At 39.7% G+C, this 22,180-nt stretch overlaps 1 protein-coding gene across 1 annotated transcript in view; it reads left to right on the top strand.

Moving 5' to 3' along the window:
* Positions 1 to 3,646: 3,646 nt before the first annotated feature.
* The window catches only part of PRG4 (proteoglycan 4), a 39,667-nt gene continuing 21,133 nt past the window's right edge, over positions 3,647 to 22,180 (top strand). Inside the window, exons 1-5 of the mRNA XM_043491304.1 lie at positions 3,647 to 3,740; positions 7,188 to 7,310; positions 11,152 to 11,271; positions 17,956 to 18,081; positions 20,387 to 20,575. Coding sequence (XP_043347239.1) covers positions 3,647 to 3,740; positions 7,188 to 7,310; positions 11,152 to 11,271; positions 17,956 to 18,081; positions 20,387 to 20,575 — 652 coding nt within the window. The remainder of the gene's footprint in view (positions 3,741 to 7,187; positions 7,311 to 11,151; positions 11,272 to 17,955; positions 18,082 to 20,386; positions 20,576 to 22,180) is intronic.

Raw genomic sequence — 22,180 nt, forward strand, 5'->3', positions numbered from 1 at the left:
AATTTTCAACCAGCTCTAATCTTACAGTGCTCAGTTACTGGTTTCAGAGTAGCAGCCGTGTTAGTCTGTATTCGCAAAAAGAAAAGGAGTACTTGTGGCACCTTAGAGACTAACAAATTTATTAGAGCATAAGCTTTCGTGAGCTACAGCTCACTTCATCAGATGCTCAGTTACTGTGTACAACAAATTCCTTATTCTATAATAATACTAACAGTTTGGCTTTTTATGGCATTGTTCACCTGAGGGTCTCAAAGCGCTTCACAAATATTATCGAAACCTCACAACAACCCAAAAAGATAAGTAAAAGATATGTTCTGGAGCGATCACACCACTTATCAATTAGAGGCTGTATGTAGATTAGAGTCCTGATCCAGCAACGCACCAAATAAGCATCTGCTTAACTTTAAGCACAAATAGTGTCATTTATGCCACTGTTTAAACGCAAGTTTTGCTTAAGGCCACCCAGGTTAGGAAAAGAAGAACACTTATCAGTGAACATTACTAAACCAGTCTAGTTTTAAATGACTCAATGTCCAGTCTAGTTTTAAATGACTCAAGCAATGGGGGTCCTGCTATTTTCCAGGCGAGACTAATCACAATAGTGCTAATTGCATCCCTTGGGACCACCTAAACCAATTTCCTCTCCTTTCCTGGCTTAAAATATTTATAGATAGTTCTCCTATTTCTTCCCACCACTCACTTTCATTGTCAAGTAAATTTCTCACGGAGTCAACTGATGGAAAAAATGAACTGAAATGTTATTGCTATATAATAAATATAATATAATGGTACTACCTCCAGTGTGTGATTGTGAATAAATCCTGTAACTTTTTGGTGCCTCAGCTTCCCTTTCTGCAAATAATGCTTACCTTGCAAGCACACTGGGAGGATTTGTGGCACCTTAGAGACTAACAATTTTATTTGAACATAAGCTTTCGTGAGCTACAGCTCAATTCATCGGATGAATTCAGTGGAAAATACAGTGGGGAGATTTATATACACAGAGAACATGAAACAAAGGGTGTTACCATACACACTGTAACGAGAGTGATGGTAACCCCCATTGTTTCATGTTCTCTGTGTATATAAATCTCCCCACTGTATTTTCCACTGAATGCATCCGATGAATTGAGCTGTAGCTCACGAAAGCTTATGCTCTAATAAATTTGTTAGTCTCTAAGGTGCCACAAGTACTCCTTTTCTTTTTGCGAATACAGACTAACACGGCTGCTACTCTGAAACCTGGGAGGATTGTTTGTCACGTGCATTGAGATCCTTAGATAAAAATGTTATATACATCAAATGTATCATGTATGTTACTCATGACACGTGGGATAATTAGTTCATCCCAGTATATTTACAGCAATATATGAAATGTCGAAATCATATCCTTTGTTGGGTAAGTACAATACCTATCTCTAGTCACAATATATTGTTCAAAGTACTATTTTTCAAATAGGAGGGTTTCCATTTTTTTATGTTGGTCCTACTCAGGCCTGGCCCCAGGTGTTTTGTCACCCATGGTGGAAAATATTTTTGGAACTCTTCAGCCCCCATAGCCAAGCAGGTGGGGGGAGGGAGGGTGAAACAAACACACACCCAGTTGAGTGAGATGTGGCACACTTCTTTTTCCCTCCCCCCAGAACATTGATTTGGCAACCTTGGAAGTTGGCACCCCGGGCAATTGCTCTGATTGACCATGCCTAAGGCTGGCCCTGGCCTTATTCTAATGTCCTCAGAATATTGGAAAAGAGCACTTTTATAAAATGAAATAAACAAATTAAAAATAATTAATTAAATGATACAAGCGTGCTGTGTGTGTTATGGAATGTAGATGACTATAGCCTCAAAGCTCCTTATGTACATTTATTGCCCATGTCATGAAACTATATTAATCTCAAAGCAGTTCTATTATTATCATATCATTAATCTGGTACAAGCCATATTGGCCCCAAGTGAGGTAAGCATCAAGAATGTGCTTAAATCTCTTCCTAATTCAGGAGAAAACCTTAGCAAGTACTTTTCTGATCAGGGAATCTTTGCCTGAACTGGGCCAATTAAAAGTTTGAAGGAACCCATTTGTAGAGTAATTTAGTTTGAAAAAGCAGGGTTTGTACATAATGCTCCAATGTTCTGAATCTGTTCAATAGGGAATAGATAAGGATCTTGATTATCAGAGTAATTGGAGTGTCTACATTAATACTTAAAATTAATCACATCTTCTGCCTTGGGTAAATTAAAGATTGGATCAAATCCTTCAATTTTTAGCCAGTTCTTACTCAGGAAAAAAATTCCCATTCAATTCAATGGGAAGTACCAAGCGTGGACTGCAAGATTTGGTCCATTATTTTGTACCATATGAATTGAGTATTAATAGTATTATAATTGTTCCTTAGAACCATTTGAGAAGAAATGCTGGTATTAATAGCACATAACTGTGCATCATTTAAAACTACTATTTGATTTGATAGCAATGAAAATATATTCAAAGTCTGCCTGCAATGATTTGCTACTGCTGTGCAATACGATCTAATCCCTACCAGATAATTTACTGTCAGAAGATAATTTGTTCATTTCTCTACAAAATTAAAATTGTGTTTTGACTAATAAGTCTAAATTTAATTCACTGATATATTTTTGTAGTCATTTTTCTTAATCAGAGTGTTTTCCAGATGTTGCTTAAGTCTAGCCATCTGGAACCTTTTCCAAATGATGTGGAAACTTTGCTGTCATAGGTTGTCACTGTTGGTTTTGTCTAACACATTGGGTAATTAGTTCATCCAGTATATTTACAGCAATATATAAGATGTCTGAAATATCCCTGAAAGCAGACATATCCTTTATAGGGTAAGTGCAATACCTATCTCTATTCAGAATATTTTGTTCAAAGTGCTCTTTGAATCAAAAAGGTGATATTCTTTCCTGAGGGTCCTAGAATGGAGATAATCATTTGTATTTTCCTTCTGCAAAAAGAACCATTTTTATCCAGCATCCCCACTGAACATTTTTATATTTCTAAACCAGTGGTTTTCAATTTGGGGTCTCCAGACTATGTCTAAAATTTCCAAAAGGGTCCACACCTCCATTTGCATATTTTAATGGATGTGCAAATGAAAAAAAGTTTAAAACCACTGTTCTAAACGATAATGAGGCGTCTGGGTAACAGTTTGTTGGATTACATTTTTACCTAATCTATTGATTAATTTGTCTGACAACCTCTGACAGCAATTTTTAAAAATATATGTTGTTTTACCAGTAATATATCATTAGAAATTGTTCTCTTGAAATCATTGAAAAGAAAAGCAGCTTAAATAAATGTATCTAATGTTCCTCACATTTTGGGACTCCTAGAAAAATATTAACTCCATTAATTGCTATAATGTACAGGAACAGACTTTAAGTAATGATGTAATTTACGTCTATTTGTTCTGCAAAGTTTAATGCATAATCAACTTATTATTAGGGGATACATGGATAATTCTGTGTTAGCAAGTTCTCTACATTTTCAAACTGATGTTTAAGTTGTTACATGACTTTTATTAGGTACTAAAGCACTCATTTGCATTATATTTTTTAGTATGAACTAAATAATGTTTCATATAGTGGTCTGAGAGTATTTCAAATACAGTGTTTCTTTTCAGAGAGGATGCAGTACCTAAAAATAACCATGGTGTGGAATATATATTACATATCCCTGGTGTTATTTTCAGCATCCTTGATTCAGCAAGCTTCTTCTCAAGGTATTGTAAAATACAAAGCCGAAGCAAGGCTGTTTGGAATATTTGGAAAAATAAATGAATAAAGATAAATGATTCCTTCATTGCAAACATGTCTTAAGAAACTACTACATTTTACAACTAATTTACCAATATGGGTATCATGATTCAATTTGCCAAAATCTGAGAATCTTTTAAAACGTATGTCAATATAAGTTGGTCTTTTAAGTGGAATAATTTGTAAATCTCCATGTAATGTAAATGTATATGTACATGCTGTGTGTGTATCTATAACTCTCTTTCTGTCGATATAGGCTGCATAGCCTATTGCTCTCTAAATGATATACAGGTAGTTAGTCAAACCCATTGCTGATATAATCCAGTGAAGTACTTGCAATTATACCACCCGATTAATGCATGTACATAACATGCTAACTAAACACTTTCCTTGTCAGTAACGTATTATCTGAACACGCTTTTGATACTACCATGCAATCTTCTTGTGGCATTAATTTCTCTAATACTATAAATTTTTAATTTTTCTCTTAAAACTAAGCATCTACTAATCAAGATAGCGTCTTTTTTGAAAAATGGAAGGAACTACAGAATAGCAAATATTAAGTTTGCTGCTCTAATTTTTAAGCAATTTAAATATTTAAGTTTCTACAGTAGCTGATATTACATAGTTGTATAGCAGGAATACAAAAAAAGCTATCAATAGCTCTCACTCGTTACAACGGAGGAGTCAAATTTTATCTACAGAGGGACTTAGGGACCGATGGAACTCCCTTTCAAGTGAGTGGGTATTTTTGCATTGACTTCAATAGGGATCAGACAATCACTGCCAGGAAAGAATGCACTAAAGAATGCACAACCGTGGTTTTTTTTTTTTTTTAAGAAATAAGTTCTCATCCTACAGTTCATAAAATTGTCTTTTAATCTTGAATCCAGATTTCACCTATATTCTCTCCTACCCATCTCTCTTACTTGGATGGGCAACTGTAACAAGCTATGCATAAGGCTGGTAGTGGGTTCTAACTCCTGACTCTTTCATCTAGTCACAGTGTTTCCCTTTGACAAATTACTTCACCTCAGAACCCAGCTACTCTCTGGAATACTGCTAGTGAAAATAGTTACTTGCCTTTGTGATAAAAAGTGCTATGTAAATGCAGAGTTTTAATTATTATTTTTATCCCACCTCCTCCACTCCTCTTGATACACACACATATGTACAGTGTTTGTTGTTGAAAATTTTTCTCGTCTCCAGTGCTGTGTTATGTGTTGTTTCTTGTTCCTTCTTGACATTTCAGTTCACTGTTTCGAGACTTTTTTTTCAGCTTGTTTACTAAATGTACAGTCTCTTGGTTCAGATTTAAGGATGCTTCATTTGCATATTTCAATTCCAGAAGGAGAGGCTGTTAGTACACTAGTGTGGTTTTTATTTACTGGGGGTATTGTTCCAAGATGATTGTATGATCTAGCAGAACTAGAAAATGGACTGCCATCAGAAGTTGTGGTGGTTTCATTATGAAAAAACAGTCCTATCTGTCACTTAGATTTTCATCTCTAAATGCATAGCTAGGGAGTTTCCCACTATCTTTGATTATCCGTGATCTCCCAGGATTGAAGCCACTGTGGAAGATGAATGTTACTCTGCTGAAAATAAAGAATCCACATGAACAAAAAGAAAGAATATATTTTATCCTGTTGTGCAGGGCTGAGACCCAATGATTCCTAAATTCTAACCCTAACTCTGAAATTGACTCCCTCTCTAATATCGGACAAGTCACTTAAAGTGCAGTCTTGCTCTGAAACATCACAGGATTCCTTTGTATTGTGATCATATTCACCAGTGTACAAGCAAAACAACTTTTTAAAATGAGCAGCCTTGCAAACTCAACCTGAGATCTGAAAGTCAACCAGGGTTCTCTCCTGCTCCTACACACCATCATCAGTAACAAAGATTATACAGCCCAAATTATGCTGTCAGTGGCACCTGTGCATCTCCAGTGCCTTCTGATTCTGCATTTAGGGTATGTCTTCTGGATTACTGGAACAAAAGCAGTGAAGACAGTGCAGCATAGGTAGTAGGAGTCCAGCACACACATGGGTCCCTAGCCTGATCTGAAGCACCTGCTGAGCTATCTTCACCGTTGTTATCTGTGCTAGCTTGATAGGTATACCTCTAACCGCACACAGAGCCTTCACTGAGATAGCACAAGTGTCACTGAAAGCAAAATATGACTGTCCTAATTTCTGTTAACTGATGATAAGCATGCAAGAACTTAGCTTGCCTTTCAGATCCTAGGTTGAACTTGCAGTGCTGGCAGCTGGAAAAATCATCTTTTATTTGTAATTGAAGCAAATTTGTTCTGAAATCACCAAACAAAATAAATATTGAAAGCCGGATAGACCCATTTTTACAGTTATTTTCAGAGAAGAACTGCACTGTTTCAGTGTTCCATCTGGAATGTATTATTTAATTTTTTGCAAAATGCTTTGAAGAAGTAAAACTTTCTATTCATGTTAAACATTGTCATCATCAGTGGGATGCAAAATTAAAAGGTGAGATGGAAAACAAGTAACATTGGTCTTACCAGTCAGCTCACCAACATAAAAAAAATAATCTTGCTTTTTCTAAGTTATGACGAGTAAAATACAAATGCTGATAGCTCACAATACAACTGACTCATTCAGTATGACAGATAGCCGAGCATCAATCCCCAATTCAACACACTCTCAAAACTAGGGCAATTGAAGTTGACAAACACAGTACTGGATGGAGACCTGAACCACACAGTTGTCCCTTATCTATTTCCATAATATACCAAATCAAAACTTCAAACCTCAAAACCCCTCAACTTTAGTATGTTTGAAATCTGTCTCTGCATTTGCAAGCTCAGGCTCATTTCTAATTTTAAACTAGAGCATGAATTTATGTCTTGTGATAGTATGACCATAGCTCAGCATTCTAGATCTTAGTATTCAATATAGCTCAAAGAATACACACAAATTAACATGTTTTGGGCCCAATCCAACTCCCAGTCAATGAGAGTTTTGCCACTGATTTCAGTGGGAGCAAAACAACTATTTTTTTTCATATGCAGTCTATATATTTTGGTTTAACCGGGAAGAAGAAACCTCCTCCTACAAGCCACATCAAGGTTTGACTTAAATTAGTACATCCAAACTTTGAAAATATTCCATAGCAGAAACCTTTTATTTTGAACTCTGGATAATGCAACTATTATACTCCCTAATATAGGGCCCAATCCTAGGCCCACTTTAGACAATGGAAAGACTCCTATAAATTTCAATGGGAGATGGATTGGGCCCATTGTTTTTTTTTCCCTTAAGGATTTCATTTGCTTACTCATTATAAGCAAAACCATTTTTCTACTTTGCCATTCACTGTTTCCTTACAAACCATTCTAGTATGGCAAAGTTTAAACTAGTATTGTATGATTTTAGATTTATCAAGCTGTGCAGGGAGATGTGGGGAAGGGTATTCTAGAGAGGCTCCCTGCCATTGTGATTATAGCTGTCTACGCTACATGGAGTGCTGCCATGATTACATGAGGTTCTGCACAGAGGGTAAGTTGTCAAACCCAGTCAGTTTTTACAATGATGACCTCTGCTCCTATTTCCTTTTACATTTGTACCTTGTTCTCTTCTCAGTGTTTATACATCTCTTTCGCTTTATTGTATCTCTCGTTTCCTTCTCATAAACGTTGTATCATGTCTGAATAAAAGTTTTTCATGGATAACCACCACTTGAAAAAGTCCAGTATTCACATTTACAATAATTAGGCTGTCACTAAGAAAAGTGCCCTGCTTTTAAGACTAGCAGAGCAGCACAGAAGGGGTTAATATTTTACTGGCAATTAGTGGCCAATACTGTTCAGCTCTTTTAAAAAAAACTTTTTAAAGCAACATTTTAAAAACTGTGGGAGCCAGAGGCCCTGATTCAAAGCCCAGTGAAGTCAATAGAAGTCTTTCCATCAACTTTCAATGGACTTCAGATCAGATTGTGCTATCAGTTTTTAAGCCAAAAATCACTACTGAGTAAGATATTCCTGTTTAAAAAGCTGATGGCTCAGTATGGACCTATACGTTCTAATGAAAAAGTAGTTGAAATTTGCCACTTTAAAAACTCACTTCTGTTTCCATTTGCTGAGTCTATGTAGTTGAAAATGTTGTGTGGGAGACTGATGGGGAAGAAGATAGAATGAATACTGGACTTAGATATATTTCTCCTATAATCAACATGTCACTGAACAGTGAAAATATGCATGTTTCAATCTGTTTTTACAAGGATTTTGGCAAATTAGGTTTATTGTGAAGCAGCAATGAATTAAATTCATGTTTATGATTAAGTGTCTACCAAGTGCATTAATCAGCACCAGAGGGATGTGAATTCTAGGGTGCACAAGTGTGTCACACACTAGCCAGCCTGTGTGGACTCTGCTGGTGTGTATTAAAAGTTCGCTAGTGTACGTTAATACAGTCCTGTTTAAAACAATACTATGTTACCGTGCACTGGGGAACTTTGTGTGTGCGCCAGCAGGATCCACATGGGCCAGCAACATGCTAGTGTGCACTAGAATTTATACTTTCTGGTGAGGGTTAATTGCACAACGCAGACAAGCCCTTGAGATAACCATGGTGTACTATTCACTGGCGTTCTAACAGTGCTAAAACATTCTAGGGTAGAATTTTTTAGTTCTATCATTACAGAATCATAAGCCGCAACTCTGACACCCTTATTCATACTAAGTGGTACATTACTGCATAAATAGCCCTATGGAAGGGACTTGCATTGTGGTTAACCGCATCATAAATATTAAACTGAGTGTATTGATGGCTCGCATAAACCTGATTTGAATAAGACAAAATGTTAACCTGCTCAGCAATTTCAATATTCCTTTGATTCTCTTGAATGATATGTTGGTCTGAAATTAAATGTTGCAGATTTATTATACAATATCCTGCTCAATTACTATAGGCCAGATTTTTAAAGGTCTAGAACAGAGGTGGGCAAACTATGGCCCACGGGCCACATCCAGCTTCCAGGACCCTCCTGCCCCACCCTGGAGCTCCAGGCCCGGGAGGCTACCCCCGGCCCCTCCCCCACAGTCCCCCCGCCGCAGAGCCTCAGTGTGCCGTGCCGCGCCGCCAGTGCAACGCTCTGGGTGGCCGGACAGCGCAGTTGCAGAGCCACGGCCCGACCCGGTGCTCTGGGCGGCGCAGTAAGGGGGCAGGGAGCAGGGGGGGTTGAATAGAGGACAGGAGAATTGGGAGTGGTGGTCAAGGGGTGGAGGTGTGATAAGTGTTGGGGCGGTCAGGGGAGGGGAACAGGGGGTTGAATGGGGCAGGGGTCCCCGGGGGCAAGTCAGGAATGAGGGGGGGTTGGATGGGGTGGAAGGGGGCAGTCGGGGTGGGTGACAGGAGGTGGTGGATGGGGCAGGAGACCTGGGAGAGCAATCAAGAGGTGAGAAGTGGAGGGGAGACGGGGGAGTCGGGTCAGATAGGAGGTGGGGGCCGGGCCACACCTGGCTGTTTGGAGAGACACAGCCTCCCATGACTGGCCCTCCATACAATTTTGGAAACCCGATGTGGCCCTCAGGCCAAAAAGTTTGCCCACCCCTCGTCTAGAGGTAGGTAGACAGGCAGTGTGCCTAAAAACCTTTAAAAAACTGGCTCTCCATGGTTTAAAAAAAGTTGATATATGCTCTGTTTGCTGAGCACACTGGCCCTGATTAAGCAAAGCGTTTAAACATGTGCTTAACTTTAAATATGCGAGTAATCCCATGGAGTTTAATGACTGACTAATTGATTTTGGCATTAGCAGGATGTCAGAGAGATGTTTATGAATGCAATTTTTCTTATCGCTGTAATTTAAGGACGAACTTCTGATCTCATTTACAGTGGTACATATCAGGAGCTAAATCACTGATATCAGTTTTCAGAGTAGCAGCCGTGTTAGTCTGTATTCGCAAAAAGAAAAGGAGTACTTGTGGCACCTTAGAGACTAACAAATTTATTAGAGCATAAGCTTTCGTGAGCTACAGCTCACTTCATCCGAGCTTATGCTCTAATAAATTTGTTAGTCTCTAAGGTGCCACAAGTACTCCTTTTCTTTTCACTGATATCAGTGGAACTACTCTGGATTTTTATTGGTGTAAGTGAGGTCAGAATCTAGCTGTAAGTTATCCTAACAGCACTTAATTAATATTTAATGTAAAATATGATTTTGAGCCCTGCACATAATCAGAGATGGACTTCAATAGGAGGTTCAGGCATAGAGAGGCTACAGGATTAGGTTTATTGCCTGTACACTAAACAGTGTAACTACCAACTGCTTATTTTGAATTGGAGGCACTGAGAACTGCATCCTCAACTCCCAGTGACTTCAGGTCCAATATGACCATTGAAATACTAAAATTTGTGTCTGTTACACACATACTATACAACATCAACAAATATGTTAAGATATTGTAAACATTTAAGGCCACATTTTGTCCTTAAATGTGTAATTTATATCAAATTCTGATGTCAATGGCAGCTGCACACACTCCTGCAAGCAGATAAATTGACCCTTACTATTTATTATGCAGTGCAAGAAACTTAGTGGGTATTAAAATTTTAGCCCCAATAGATTATTAAGAATAGACAACAATTCAAAATGAATTAAGACTATTTAATTATACATCTAAATATCAGAACTGATATTATGTTATAAAAAGGTACAAAAATAATTTTGTACTCAATTAACATCGGGGACAAATTTGCAGAAAAGGACTGTGTAATTTTCTATGCACAGCCATTTCCACATTCCAAAAACAGCTTATGTATATCAGATAGTCTAACCCACAACTTGTTCAAGCAAATCCTTCTTTTTCCAAGTGCACTATTTTTAATGTTGTCGACACAAATAATTGCTCATGCAAAATGGTGTGCAGATTGAAGGGCCCATCTGAAAATCTGGCCCAGTATAACTTCTTTGTTAAATCTAAATTCAGTCCCTATTTGAGACATTTTACATCTGGCCCAATATTTCACAGACATCACATTTGACTGGGGGGGGAGGGGGGAAGGAAATCTTGTTCAAAGGAACTTTCGTCTAGTGAACTCTGAGATAATGAAACAGCTTCTAGTGAAGCAGAACATATATTCTAAATTGTTTCAGTACACCACAATGTGCAAACTGCAGTTACAGTTACAGAGGATGATTCCCAACCCACTGAAAGCAATTGGAGTCTTTACATTGATTTAAATGGGCTTTAGATCAAACTCAGAGCGATTACGTGCTTATATGAAGTTGTTCTTTATATCAACAAAAATTAATGACTTCACTATAAAAGGGTTCCACTGTAAAACAAACAAACAAAAAACACAGGCAATACTGCTGAACCTCTTGCTTTGCCTTGTGTAGAACTCTCCTGTAAAGGACGCTGCTTTGAAACTTTTGTAAGAGGGAGAGAATGTGACTGTGACGCAGACTGCAAAAAATATGGGAAATGCTGTCCAGACTATCCGAAACATTGTGAAGAAGGTGAGTGTACTTTCCTTATAAATGGCTTTCAGTATTTTATATATTTAATACAGCTGCCTAAGTGTTGTAGCAGATTAACAACCCCACATATTTTGTACTTGATAATGCTCACATTCAAGGAATTTTGCCAGTAACTTCAATGGAAATAGGATCGATCATTCCCTTTCATTAACAGAACCTCTGCGTATGGAAAACAGTAACTATGAGGAGGTGATTAAATGAATGGTCTGGTTACATTCCTTTATTTGAATATAGATGCTCTGAACTACTTACTGGCATTCTTCTCTGAATTAACTGCTCTGAGCTATCTTCCAAGTCTTTTAACTGCTCGTGTTTTCAGACAGTCCTTAACTAGTGATAAAAAAATATTCTTTAACAAAAACAGACTTTCTGCATTTTCTCAAGAGTAGGAGCTATATTATAAAACAGGAACTGCTGAAATCACCAGAAAGAAAAGAATTTTTAGGGAATTATTTTTAAATGTTTTTATTTTTAGTCTTTATATGGAACATCCATACCCCCACACTTCTAGGCCCATGATATATAATAATACTTTCACGGCTCGATTCTTTGCAGGTATAACTCCACTGACTTCAATGTTGTTACATGCAAATGTAGAATTTGGAGGTTTAAGTGTGGGGAACTGGATGGCTCAGAGTACAGGTAATGGGATAATAGTATGACATTTACTCTACCTGCAGAGAATCTGACTCTTATGCACGTAGGGTACAGAGAGATTAGACAAGGAAAATCCACACTCACTCCCAGTCCAGGTGTTCCTTGCAGGTTAAGGTTGATATATATATATATATATATATATATATATATATATATATGGCAGGGTAGTGTGAGAAACCATGTCTTGCTGCTTTCCAAGCTGTACCTGTACTATGGATAAAGGCAGAACTTCATTCTCCAGGGAGATCTATTCTCAAGCTTTCAGGAGCACTAAGACATGGATTCAAAGCATGGATGCACATTATTAACTTTAATCGTGTGAGCAATCCCATCCTATTCTGCAAAGCACTTAAGCATATACTTTAAGCATCTGCTTAAGTGCTTTGCTAAATCTGTGCCTTAATACCCATGAAACTGATATATGCAGCTGGCACTGAGATACTGCCTTCTGAGATCACAGGATCTCCAGAGCATTATTGTACCCAATTTTAAAGTCAGCAGTTCAATGACCAAAATGAACATTATGAAAAAAAAATTAATTACCATCCCAAATGTTATTCTGTTCACAGAATATTTTTAAGCAACCACTTCCAGGATTTTTGTTTTACTTTGTGCACTTCCAGCACTTCCAGCATGGTGGGTAAAAGGGTCTTAGTGTTAATAAAAATCAGACCTGACTTTAAAAAAAAAAAAGAGCACAATCATCTTCATCTGTAGGAAGAAAAATGAAATTCACATTTTTATTTTATTGTATTTCATTGCATTCCCTAAAGCTGTAGCAAGAAACCATTTTTGAATGGCTAAAGCTAACTGGCAGTTAGACCAGTTAACTTTCATTTGTTTACTTTTAAAAAGATTTTAGGGGACACCTTGAAGAGTTGGCCTATCCTAACCTTGTCGTGGCAGCTAAAATTCAAGCTGGCATGTATGTTGATCCTGTCTCCAATCTGCAACGTTGATTCCAATCACTTCAGTCTCTACTAGGCTCTGATGCATTGCTGGGGTGGAGCTCAATAAACAGCCTTATACTGTTCATACTTCACAGAAAACATTGTTAATATAGCACTCCCGTGTAAAAAAAGTTTTTTAAAAAATGTACAACTACTAAAGGTTTCAGAGTAGCAGCCGTGTGAGTCTGTATCCGCAAAAAGAAAAGGAGGACTTGTGGCACCTTAGAGACTAACACATTTATTTGAGCATAAGCTTTCATGAGCTACAGCTCACTTCATTGGATGCATTTGGTGGAAAATACAGTGAGGAGATTTATATACATAGAGAACATGAAACAATGGGTGTTACCATACACACTGTAACGAGAGTGATCAGGTAAAGTGAGCTATTACCAGCAGGAGAGCGGAGGGGAAAAAACTTTTGTAGTGACAATCAAGGTGGGCCATTTCCAGCAGTTGACAACAGGAACAGCTGGGGGGGGGGGATAAACATGGATAAATAGCTTGACTTTGTGCAATGACCCATCCACTCCCAGTCTTTATTCAAGCCTAAGTTAATTGTATCCAGTTTGCAAATTAATTCCAATTCAGCAGTCTTTCATTGGAGTCTGTTTTTGAAGTTTTTTTGTTGAAGAATTGCCACTTTTAGGTCTGTAATCGAGTGACCAAAGAGATTGAAGTGTACTCCGACTGGTTTTTGAATGTTATAATTCTTGACGTCTGATTTGTGTCCACTCATTCTTTTACGTAGAGACTGTCCAGTTTGGCCAAGGTACATGGCAGAGGGGCATTGCTGGCACATGATGGCATATATCACGTTGGTAGATGCGCAGGTGAACGAGCCTCTGATAGTGTGGCTGATGTGATTAGGCCTTATAGATATGTGGACACAGTTGGCTATGGGCTTTGTTGCAAGGATAGGTTCCTGGGTTAGTGGTTCTGTTGTGTGGTGTGTGGTTGCTGGTGAGTATTTGCTTCAGGTTGGGGGGCTGTCTGTAAGCAAGGACTGGCCTGTCTCCCAAGATCTGTGAGTGTGATGGGTCATCCTTCAGGATAGGTTGTAGATCCTTGATGATGCGTTGGAGAGGTTTTAGTTGGGGGCCGAAGGTGATGGCTAGTGGCGTTCTGTTTTCTTTGTTGGGCCTGTCCTGTAGTAGGTGACTTCTGGGTACTCTTCTGGCTCTGTCAATCTGTTTCTTCACTTCAGCAGGTGGGTATTGTAGTTGTAAGAATGCATGATAGAGATCTTGTAGGTGTTTGTCTCTGTCTGAGGGGTTGGAGCAAATGCGGTTGTATCATAGAGCTTGGCTGTAGACAATGGATCGTGTGATGGGATCTGGATGAAAGCTGGAGGCATGTAGGTAGGAATAGCGGTCAGTAGGTTTCCGGTATAGGATGGTGTTTATGTGACCATCGTTTATTAGCAGAGTAGTGTCCAAGAAGTGGATCTCGTGTGGACTGGTCCAGGCTGAGGTTGATGGTGGGATGGAAATTGTTGAAATCATGGTGGAATTCCTCAAGGGCTTCTTTTCCGTGGGTCCAGATGATGAAGATGCCCCTATTCTACTTGCGCTACATTGATGACATTAGGGGATGAGAGCTGAGGAAGCATTGTTCTAAGTCAGCCATAAAAATGTTGGCATACTGTGGGGCCATGTGGGTACCCATAGCAGTGCCGCTGATTTGAAGGTATACATCGTCCCCAAATTTGAAATAGTTATGGGTGAGGACAAAGTCACAAAGTTCAGCCACCAGGTTTGCTGTGACATTATTGGGGATACTGTTCCTGACGGCTTGTAGTCCATCTTTGTGTGGAATGTGGGTGTAGAGGGCTTTCACATCCATAGTGGATAGGTTGATGTTTTCAGGAAGATCCCCAATGGATTGTAGTTTCCTCAGGAAGTCAGTGGTGTCTCGAAGATAGCTGGTGTTGGAGAGCTGCCTAGCAGCTTCTTGTTCATATTCTGACCTATTCATGATGACGACAGCACCTCCTTTGTCAGCCTTTTTGATTATGATGTCAGAGTTCTTTCTGAGGCTGTGGATGACGTGTTCTGCATGGCTGAGGTTATGGGGCAAGTGATGCTGCTTTTCCACAATTTCAGCTCTTGCACGTCGGCGGAAGCTCTCTATGTAAAAGTCCAGTCTGTTGTTTTGACCTTCAGGAGGAGTCCACCCAGAATCTCTCTTTTTGTAGTCTTGGTAGGAAGGTGTCTGGGGGTTAGTATATTGTTCAGAGGTGTGTTGGAAATATTCCTTGAGTCGGAGATGTTGAAAATAGGATTCTAGGTCACCACAGATCTGTATCATGTTTATGGGGGTGGAGGGGCAGAAGGAGAGGCCCCGAGATAGGACAGATTCTGCTGCTGGGCTAAGAGTATAGTTGGATAGATTAACAATATTGCTGGGTGGGTTAAGGGAACCACTGTTGTGGCCCCTTGTGGCATGTAGTAGTTTAGATAGTTTAGTGTCCTTTTTCTTTTGTAGAGAAGCAAAGTGTGTGTTGTAAATGGCTTGTCTAGTTTTTGTAAAGTCCAGCCACAAGGAAGTTTGTGTTTCTAAAAGTAATTTTTTGTCCTACATCCTCCTCTTTGTTTGTTTTCATGAAAAGTCACCCCGTGGACCTGATCCAACTCTTGCCGATTTCACTAGGAGTTGATCCAGGCCCTAAAGCATTTTCATTCAATAATTGCATACACTCCTCAATATAAATTATGAGTTCTATTCTGCTACTCTTATTCACCTTGAATACTAGATTAATGTGTCACTAGCCCCACTGGTTTCCATGGGACTACTTGGGGAGTAAGGTAATACTTAATGAGTGTAAGGTTGATCACATGAAAGTTCTAATAGTTAAAAATGTATAAACCACATTTATTTCTCTTGTGATATTTATAGGCATCTTTGATTGCAACAAAAAAAGCTTGTACATTTTTCTGAGCTCATGCAATTTACATGGGCTCTTATAAGGGCTCCCTTTCAATGTGTGGGGGAAAGGTTACAGGGATAGCCAGGAGGCAGCTGGGTTGATGTCAAGAGAAGGTCACTACACTGCCTTTCCTGCTGACCAGAAGAGTGGTGCATAAGTGTGCACATTTATACCTAGGAAGCCATCTTTTACCCACCCTCCCACCTATGAATCTGGCAAAAGGACCAGGCTTCCTCTTGATGGACTGTGGGAATTACACTAGTTGACCATTTCCTTGGGGAGCTGGGAAGGAATTTTTCTCTCTTTGCCAGATTGGCCAAGGCAGGGTGGTTTTTTCCACCTTCCCCACAGGAGGTCTGGGGCCCACTGGGGTGGAGTAGAGTATAAGGCTAAGTTTTAGTCACAGGCATTTTTTGTAAATGTCATGGACCAGTCATGGGCAGTAAACAAAAGTTCACGGCCCATGACCTGTCCATGACTTTTACTATATACCCCTGCCTAAAACTTGGGGGCGGGAAGGCCAATGGTTGCTGGGGGTGCTCGAGGGTGCGAGGGGGTTCTGTGGCCTGGGAGAGCACTACAGGTGGTGGTTGGTGGGGCTGGGGCAGACCCTCTATCTGGCTCCTGGGAAGCAGCAACCTCCAGCTCCTAGCTCCATGTGCTGCCTCTGCTCTGCCCCAATGGGAGCTGTGGGGATGGTGCCTGTAGACGGAGGCAGCACGTGGAGCTAGGAGCTGAGGGAAGGGAGTTCCTGTCGCCTTTCTGGGGAGCCCCCCCAGGTAAGCACAGGCCTGCACCTGAAACCATAGCCCCCCCCACACCCAAACTACTGCTGCTGCGGGGGCGGGGGGGGGGGTAGACTGCCACAGCAGGAGCTGGTGCGACTAGCCTGGGACTGCCCGAGCTGCTCAGGCAGCTCCTGGGCCATCCATACTGGCCACTGCAGAAGGCCTAGTGACAAACACAAAGCCTTAATTATAATGTTGAAACTTAGCATGTAAAACTTGTGGCAGATGTCCAGGACAGGTACTTGGTATGGAAGGGATACGGTTATTGAATAAAATGGATTGGGAAAGGATTTGAAGGAAAGCATCCCTTAAGAGAGTCGAGTAAGGGAGGTTTGATGCTCCTACATCTGGAGCAATGGTGAGCCAACTCCTCTGCCTTTATAGCCCCTTTTCACCTCATATGAAGAGAGGGTGGTAGAATCCCAGCAGCAGGATAGCTGTGACATGGCTGGGGATTATGTGGAAATTATTAAGAAAAGGATAATGACCCGCACTGTACAATTTGTTGCCAGATACTTTAAGCGAATGAAGTTGCAGCCTAGTGAAACTACCTCCGTTGCCTTCTGTCTTTCTTCTGGCATGGCTGGACAATTAATTGGCTACTACCTGAACCTTTGCTATTTGTCTCACTCCCTGATCCAAAAATCACACCTGCAGTTTAGATTCACTGCTGGCTCCCAAATTATTTTCTGGTGCTGGTTTGAACATAGCTGAAATCTCATGAGATTTCAGTGACAATATATCTGAACCCTCAAAACTGAACCCAAGGGGACAAACCTAATATCTGGACTTTGCCCCCTTGCTCCATGTCTACTATCTCTCGAGGAATTATTAATTCTTGAAGGCCGCCTCTCCTGGAAATTGTCATATGTATGGAGAATGAACTAAATAACTAAAAAATGTTTAGGGCCTATCAAAAGATAACACTCTGACTAGTTCTCATGGAGAACCAATGCCAAAAACATGTTCAAAGTTTGTAGCCCAAGACATTTTTTAGCTAGAGTAAGTGGACATAAAAGTTAAACAAAATTTTAAAAAGCGGAAACTCCCTCCGCCCCCCAAATAATCCCATCAGTGAAAAGTGTTCAACTGATCTCAATCTTTCAGAAAAAAAGGACTTCTCTGGCCTTAGATTAAGCATGAGAAGCTTCAGGCTGAAAATGAACTTGTGTGTGTGGGTTTTTTTGTAAAAGTTTGGGGGAATAGAGGGAGTGGAGCAAAATTAAGCTTATAATGGAAATATATCACAACTGTTCCATATCATTTGCTAATGATTATATGCCTGATGCTGAATGAGAACGGAACTCCCATTAACACACAGTATTTTTCTTGGCTTCAGCACTTACTACAAAATCATCATCCAGAACAGCTCCTTTGGTCACCAAAACAACAGCCAAACGGTCATCTAAAAATTCAAAGAAGCAGCAGCCAAAGAAAGTAGTACAATCCCATGAAGTTATGGAAGGTAGGAAAGAATACAAATGCAATGGAACTGGGCATTACCTGAATGAATACTAAAGGTCATTCCACTGTTCTGGATGTAGAAAGCTAATATGAGACATTACCAGACAGCTACCAAACTTGTTAGTAAAAGCTTATTACATCATCTACTTCTCAGAGAAGATCTTAATGGCTTTTAAGCTCTATCCTAGCTAATGTAAATGTTAGAAAAGTCAGGTGATCTCTCTTGGGTCCTTAGTGGATTTTCATCCGCATCTCAATAAACATCATATGCACAATTGGCAATTTCAGGAAGAGTCCAGGACTGTAAAAACAGAAGCACAGTAGCAGGACAGCAGTGTGTTGACAGCGCTGAGAGGGGAAACTTACACAGCAAGGGTCTGATGCTTCAGTTAAGCCAGGCTGCATAAAATTTCAGAAAATACCCATAACTTAGTCTTTCTTTGTGGAAAGTGCAAAACACTTATATTCTTATTCTTAATATGTTCTTATATTATATCATAACTTGTTAGATTATAGGCTGACTTTGAAGTTCATATGCTTATACTGACGGGACAAATTCAAACATGATGTAACTCTATTCACTCCAATAGTAACACCAGGGGTCAATCATGGCAAATGATAACAGATAAACCTTTAAAACTCCTGCAAAGTGGAGTTTGCAATAATTGCAATAATTTCCCATAAAGAGATGATACAGTGGATCAAAGCTAAACAAATTACATTCATATTAACTTTTTAAAAGACAATGAGAACCTTTAACAAGGATCCAAATCCATTTACTGTATATTGCAGACATTAAACGGGAGAAAGACCTAGTCTGCAATGCTTTGCCAGTACAGTATTGTTTCTACAGTACATTTACAAGTGCAGCATTTCTCAGACAGTGGTCAGTAGAGCACTTCCAGGTGGTCTACAGAGAGACAGATCTGTCACAGTGTTGTCTAACGCTCATTAAACACCAATGCTTGCTGTTAGCAATAGCCCAGATTCTCAAGATTTCTGGTGGCTTTTTTGAGAGGCTAAATGAGCACTGCTCTGTCTGTCAGCACTGCATGTCTGTCAGGTTTTGGGGGAAACAGGTGTGTAAACTTGGATAGTGGATAACACCAACATTGAAGCAAAATATTTTGGAGATATGATACAATGAAATATTAGGCATTTATACACTTACGGCCAATTCCTGATCAATTTAGATATGCAAGTATAATCTGATTAAAGTTAATGGGACTACTAACAAAGAGTAAGGCGAGAAGATTTTGATCTAAGTTCATGGAGAGGAAATAAACCACAGGATACAAAATGGGAGGAAATGTAACCAAGATGTTACCATGCAGTTCAGTAAAGTGAGCTAAAATTCCTTTTGTCTCCTTACTATTCTCCTATTAATACTTGCCAGGTAACCAAGCATTATCATAATGACAGGGAAGGTGTGCAGTAAGGATTAGGAGATTCAGAGGGGAGCAGATCCTCCCAGGGATCCTAAATTTTATGAAGTGGTCCACTATATGAGAAAGATTGAAAACCCGTATATTAGAGTGTTTTCCTATTTATTAGTTTTAAATATCTCCAGTAAAGCTTACAAAAAAAACTTCTAAGCCATTTTTTCTCAGGTAGGAGAGACTGCTTTGAAATGCCTTAGCTCCATGGGGTTTCTGGTTATGTACCACTTCTATCTCAGAGGTGTAAGTTACAAACAATTCTAAAATCAGGGGATAGGGATAAATGTATGTTTAAATATGATTAAAAAAATAAAGGCCAAGCTTTTCAAATGACCCCGTTTTAACATAAATAAATAAATTATTGGTTGACAAATATTATGGACCTGATTCTCCTCTCACAGAATAAATCAGAAGTAACTCCACTGACTTAGTGGAGGATCAGGCCCTATATCTTTCTCATGTCCCCATTTTTTTTTTTCTCCAAAGGCAGAAAGTCTGAATTTGAAATCTTAGGACTTTCCCTTTTTAGTCTATTCTGCTGGTCCTATACACCCTCTTTTAGAATCCTGAGCTTTTTCTGATTTTAAACCCCTTTACAGCTGATCTGTCACTGCCTTTACAGACAGTAGCCAGCAGCTCAGCCACACACATGAAATGGGGAATAAATCTCAGAACTTTCTGCTCAAAATTAGTCTTCCATATTAAAGGAGGCTGCCATGGGGTCATATTTTCATGCAATATGATCACAAGGATTTGGCAGCATTGCTACCGCCTACTGAGGGTTGCTTCCATTCATTGCTGGTTAAGGAGGCAAAAAATTTCAAAAGACACCTTCATCTTATTTACTCCAAATCTTTATCTTTTGAGAGCAATTTTGTTGTAAACTGTACATTAGCTTCTTACACATCTTATTTTGCATGACTTTCTGTTTTCACCAATTATTTTACTTGACTACAGAACATTCGGAATCTGAGAAACAAAAATCTTTTTTCTCATCGTCTTCCTTGTTGTCATCCACAACAATTCAGAAAACAAAGTCTTCATCAAGAAATCCCAGTGAAAAAAAAACCAAATAAATAAAATTAAAAAACAAAAACAATAGAAAAGTGAAGGATACCATGAAAGGTATGGATTGTGATCAAATAGCCTAATGCAGAAATGAAATTTAAATATGCAGTGGTATACTAGAAGCTGCTGTTTAGCAGTGCATGCTTGTCTTTCTGTGTTGAAGGAATTCTTAAGGGTTTACCACAAACTCTCCTCTTTAGCATCTGATTCAATTCTTTAAACCCACATGGAGCTCCACTTAGGTCCATGGGGCTCTGTACAGGTATTTGGAAAGCTTGCCAGATCACGACCTTAGAGAGGACATGTAAGGCAAAGATTTTCAAAGGTTAGTGTATTGGAAGCACATGAATGAATGCATCAGTGAACCATACCTGTAAAATCCCATATTTGTGTGTGCATCAGGTTCAACTGATACACATACACTTTTAGTGAATATGTTTTGAAAATTTGGCCCATTACACATGAACAGTAGTATATGGTGAAGCAGCTGCTGAGTATATTTGCTGTTGGCATAAGGGACAGAAGGTCAGTTATCATAGAATCATAGAATCATAGAATATCAGGGTTGGAAGGGACCCCAGAAGGTCATCTAGTCCAACCCCCTGCTCAAAGCAGGACCAAGTCCCAGTTAAATCATCCTAGCCAGGGCTTTGTCAAGCCTGACCTTAAAAACCTCTAAGGAAGGAGATTCTACCACCTCTCTAGGTAACGCATTCCAGTGTTTCACCACCCTCTTAGTGAAAAAGTTTTTCCTAATATCCAATCTAAACCTCCCCCATTGCAACTTGAGACCATTACTCCTTGTTCTGTCATCTGCTACCATTGAGAACAGTCTAGAGCCATCCTCTTTGAAACCCCCTTTCAGGTAGTTGAAAGCAGCTATCAAATCCCCCCTCATTCTTCTCTTCCGCAGACTAAACAATCCCAGCTCCCTCAGCCTCTCCTCATAAGTCATGTGCTCTAGACCCCTAATCATTTTTGTTGCCCTTCGCTGTACTCTTTCCAATTTATCCACATCCTTCTTGTAGTGTGGGGCCCAAAACTGGACACAGTACTCCAGATGAGGCCTCACCAGTGTCGAATAGAGGGGAACGATCACGTCCCTCGATCTGCTCGCTATGCCCCTACTTATACATCCCAAAATGCCATTGGCCTTCTTGGCAACAAGGGCACACTGCTGACTCATATCCAGCTTCTCGTCCACTGTCACCCCTAGGTCCTTTTCCGCAGAACTGCTGCCGAGCCATTCGGTCCCTAGTCTGTAGCGGTGCATTGGATTCTTCCATCCTAAGTGCAGGACCCTGCACTTATCCTTATTGAACCTCATTAGATTTCTTTTGGCCCAATCTTCCAATTTGTCTAGGTCCTTCTGTATCCTATCCCTCCCCTCCAGCGTATCTACCACTCCTCCCAGTTTAGTATCATCCGCAAATTTGCTGAGAGTGCAATCCACACCATCCTCCAGATCATTTATGAAGATATTGAACAAAACGGGCCCCAGGACCGACCCCTGGGGCACTCCACTTGACACCGGCTGCCAACTAGACATGGAGCCTTGATCACTACCCGTTGAGCCCGACAATCTAGCCAGCT

The sequence above is a fragment of the Dermochelys coriacea genome, chromosome 8, assembly GCF_009764565.3.
Source record: "Dermochelys coriacea isolate rDerCor1 chromosome 8, rDerCor1.pri.v4, whole genome shotgun sequence".
Classification (NCBI taxonomy): domain Eukaryota; kingdom Metazoa; phylum Chordata; order Testudines; family Dermochelyidae; genus Dermochelys; species Dermochelys coriacea.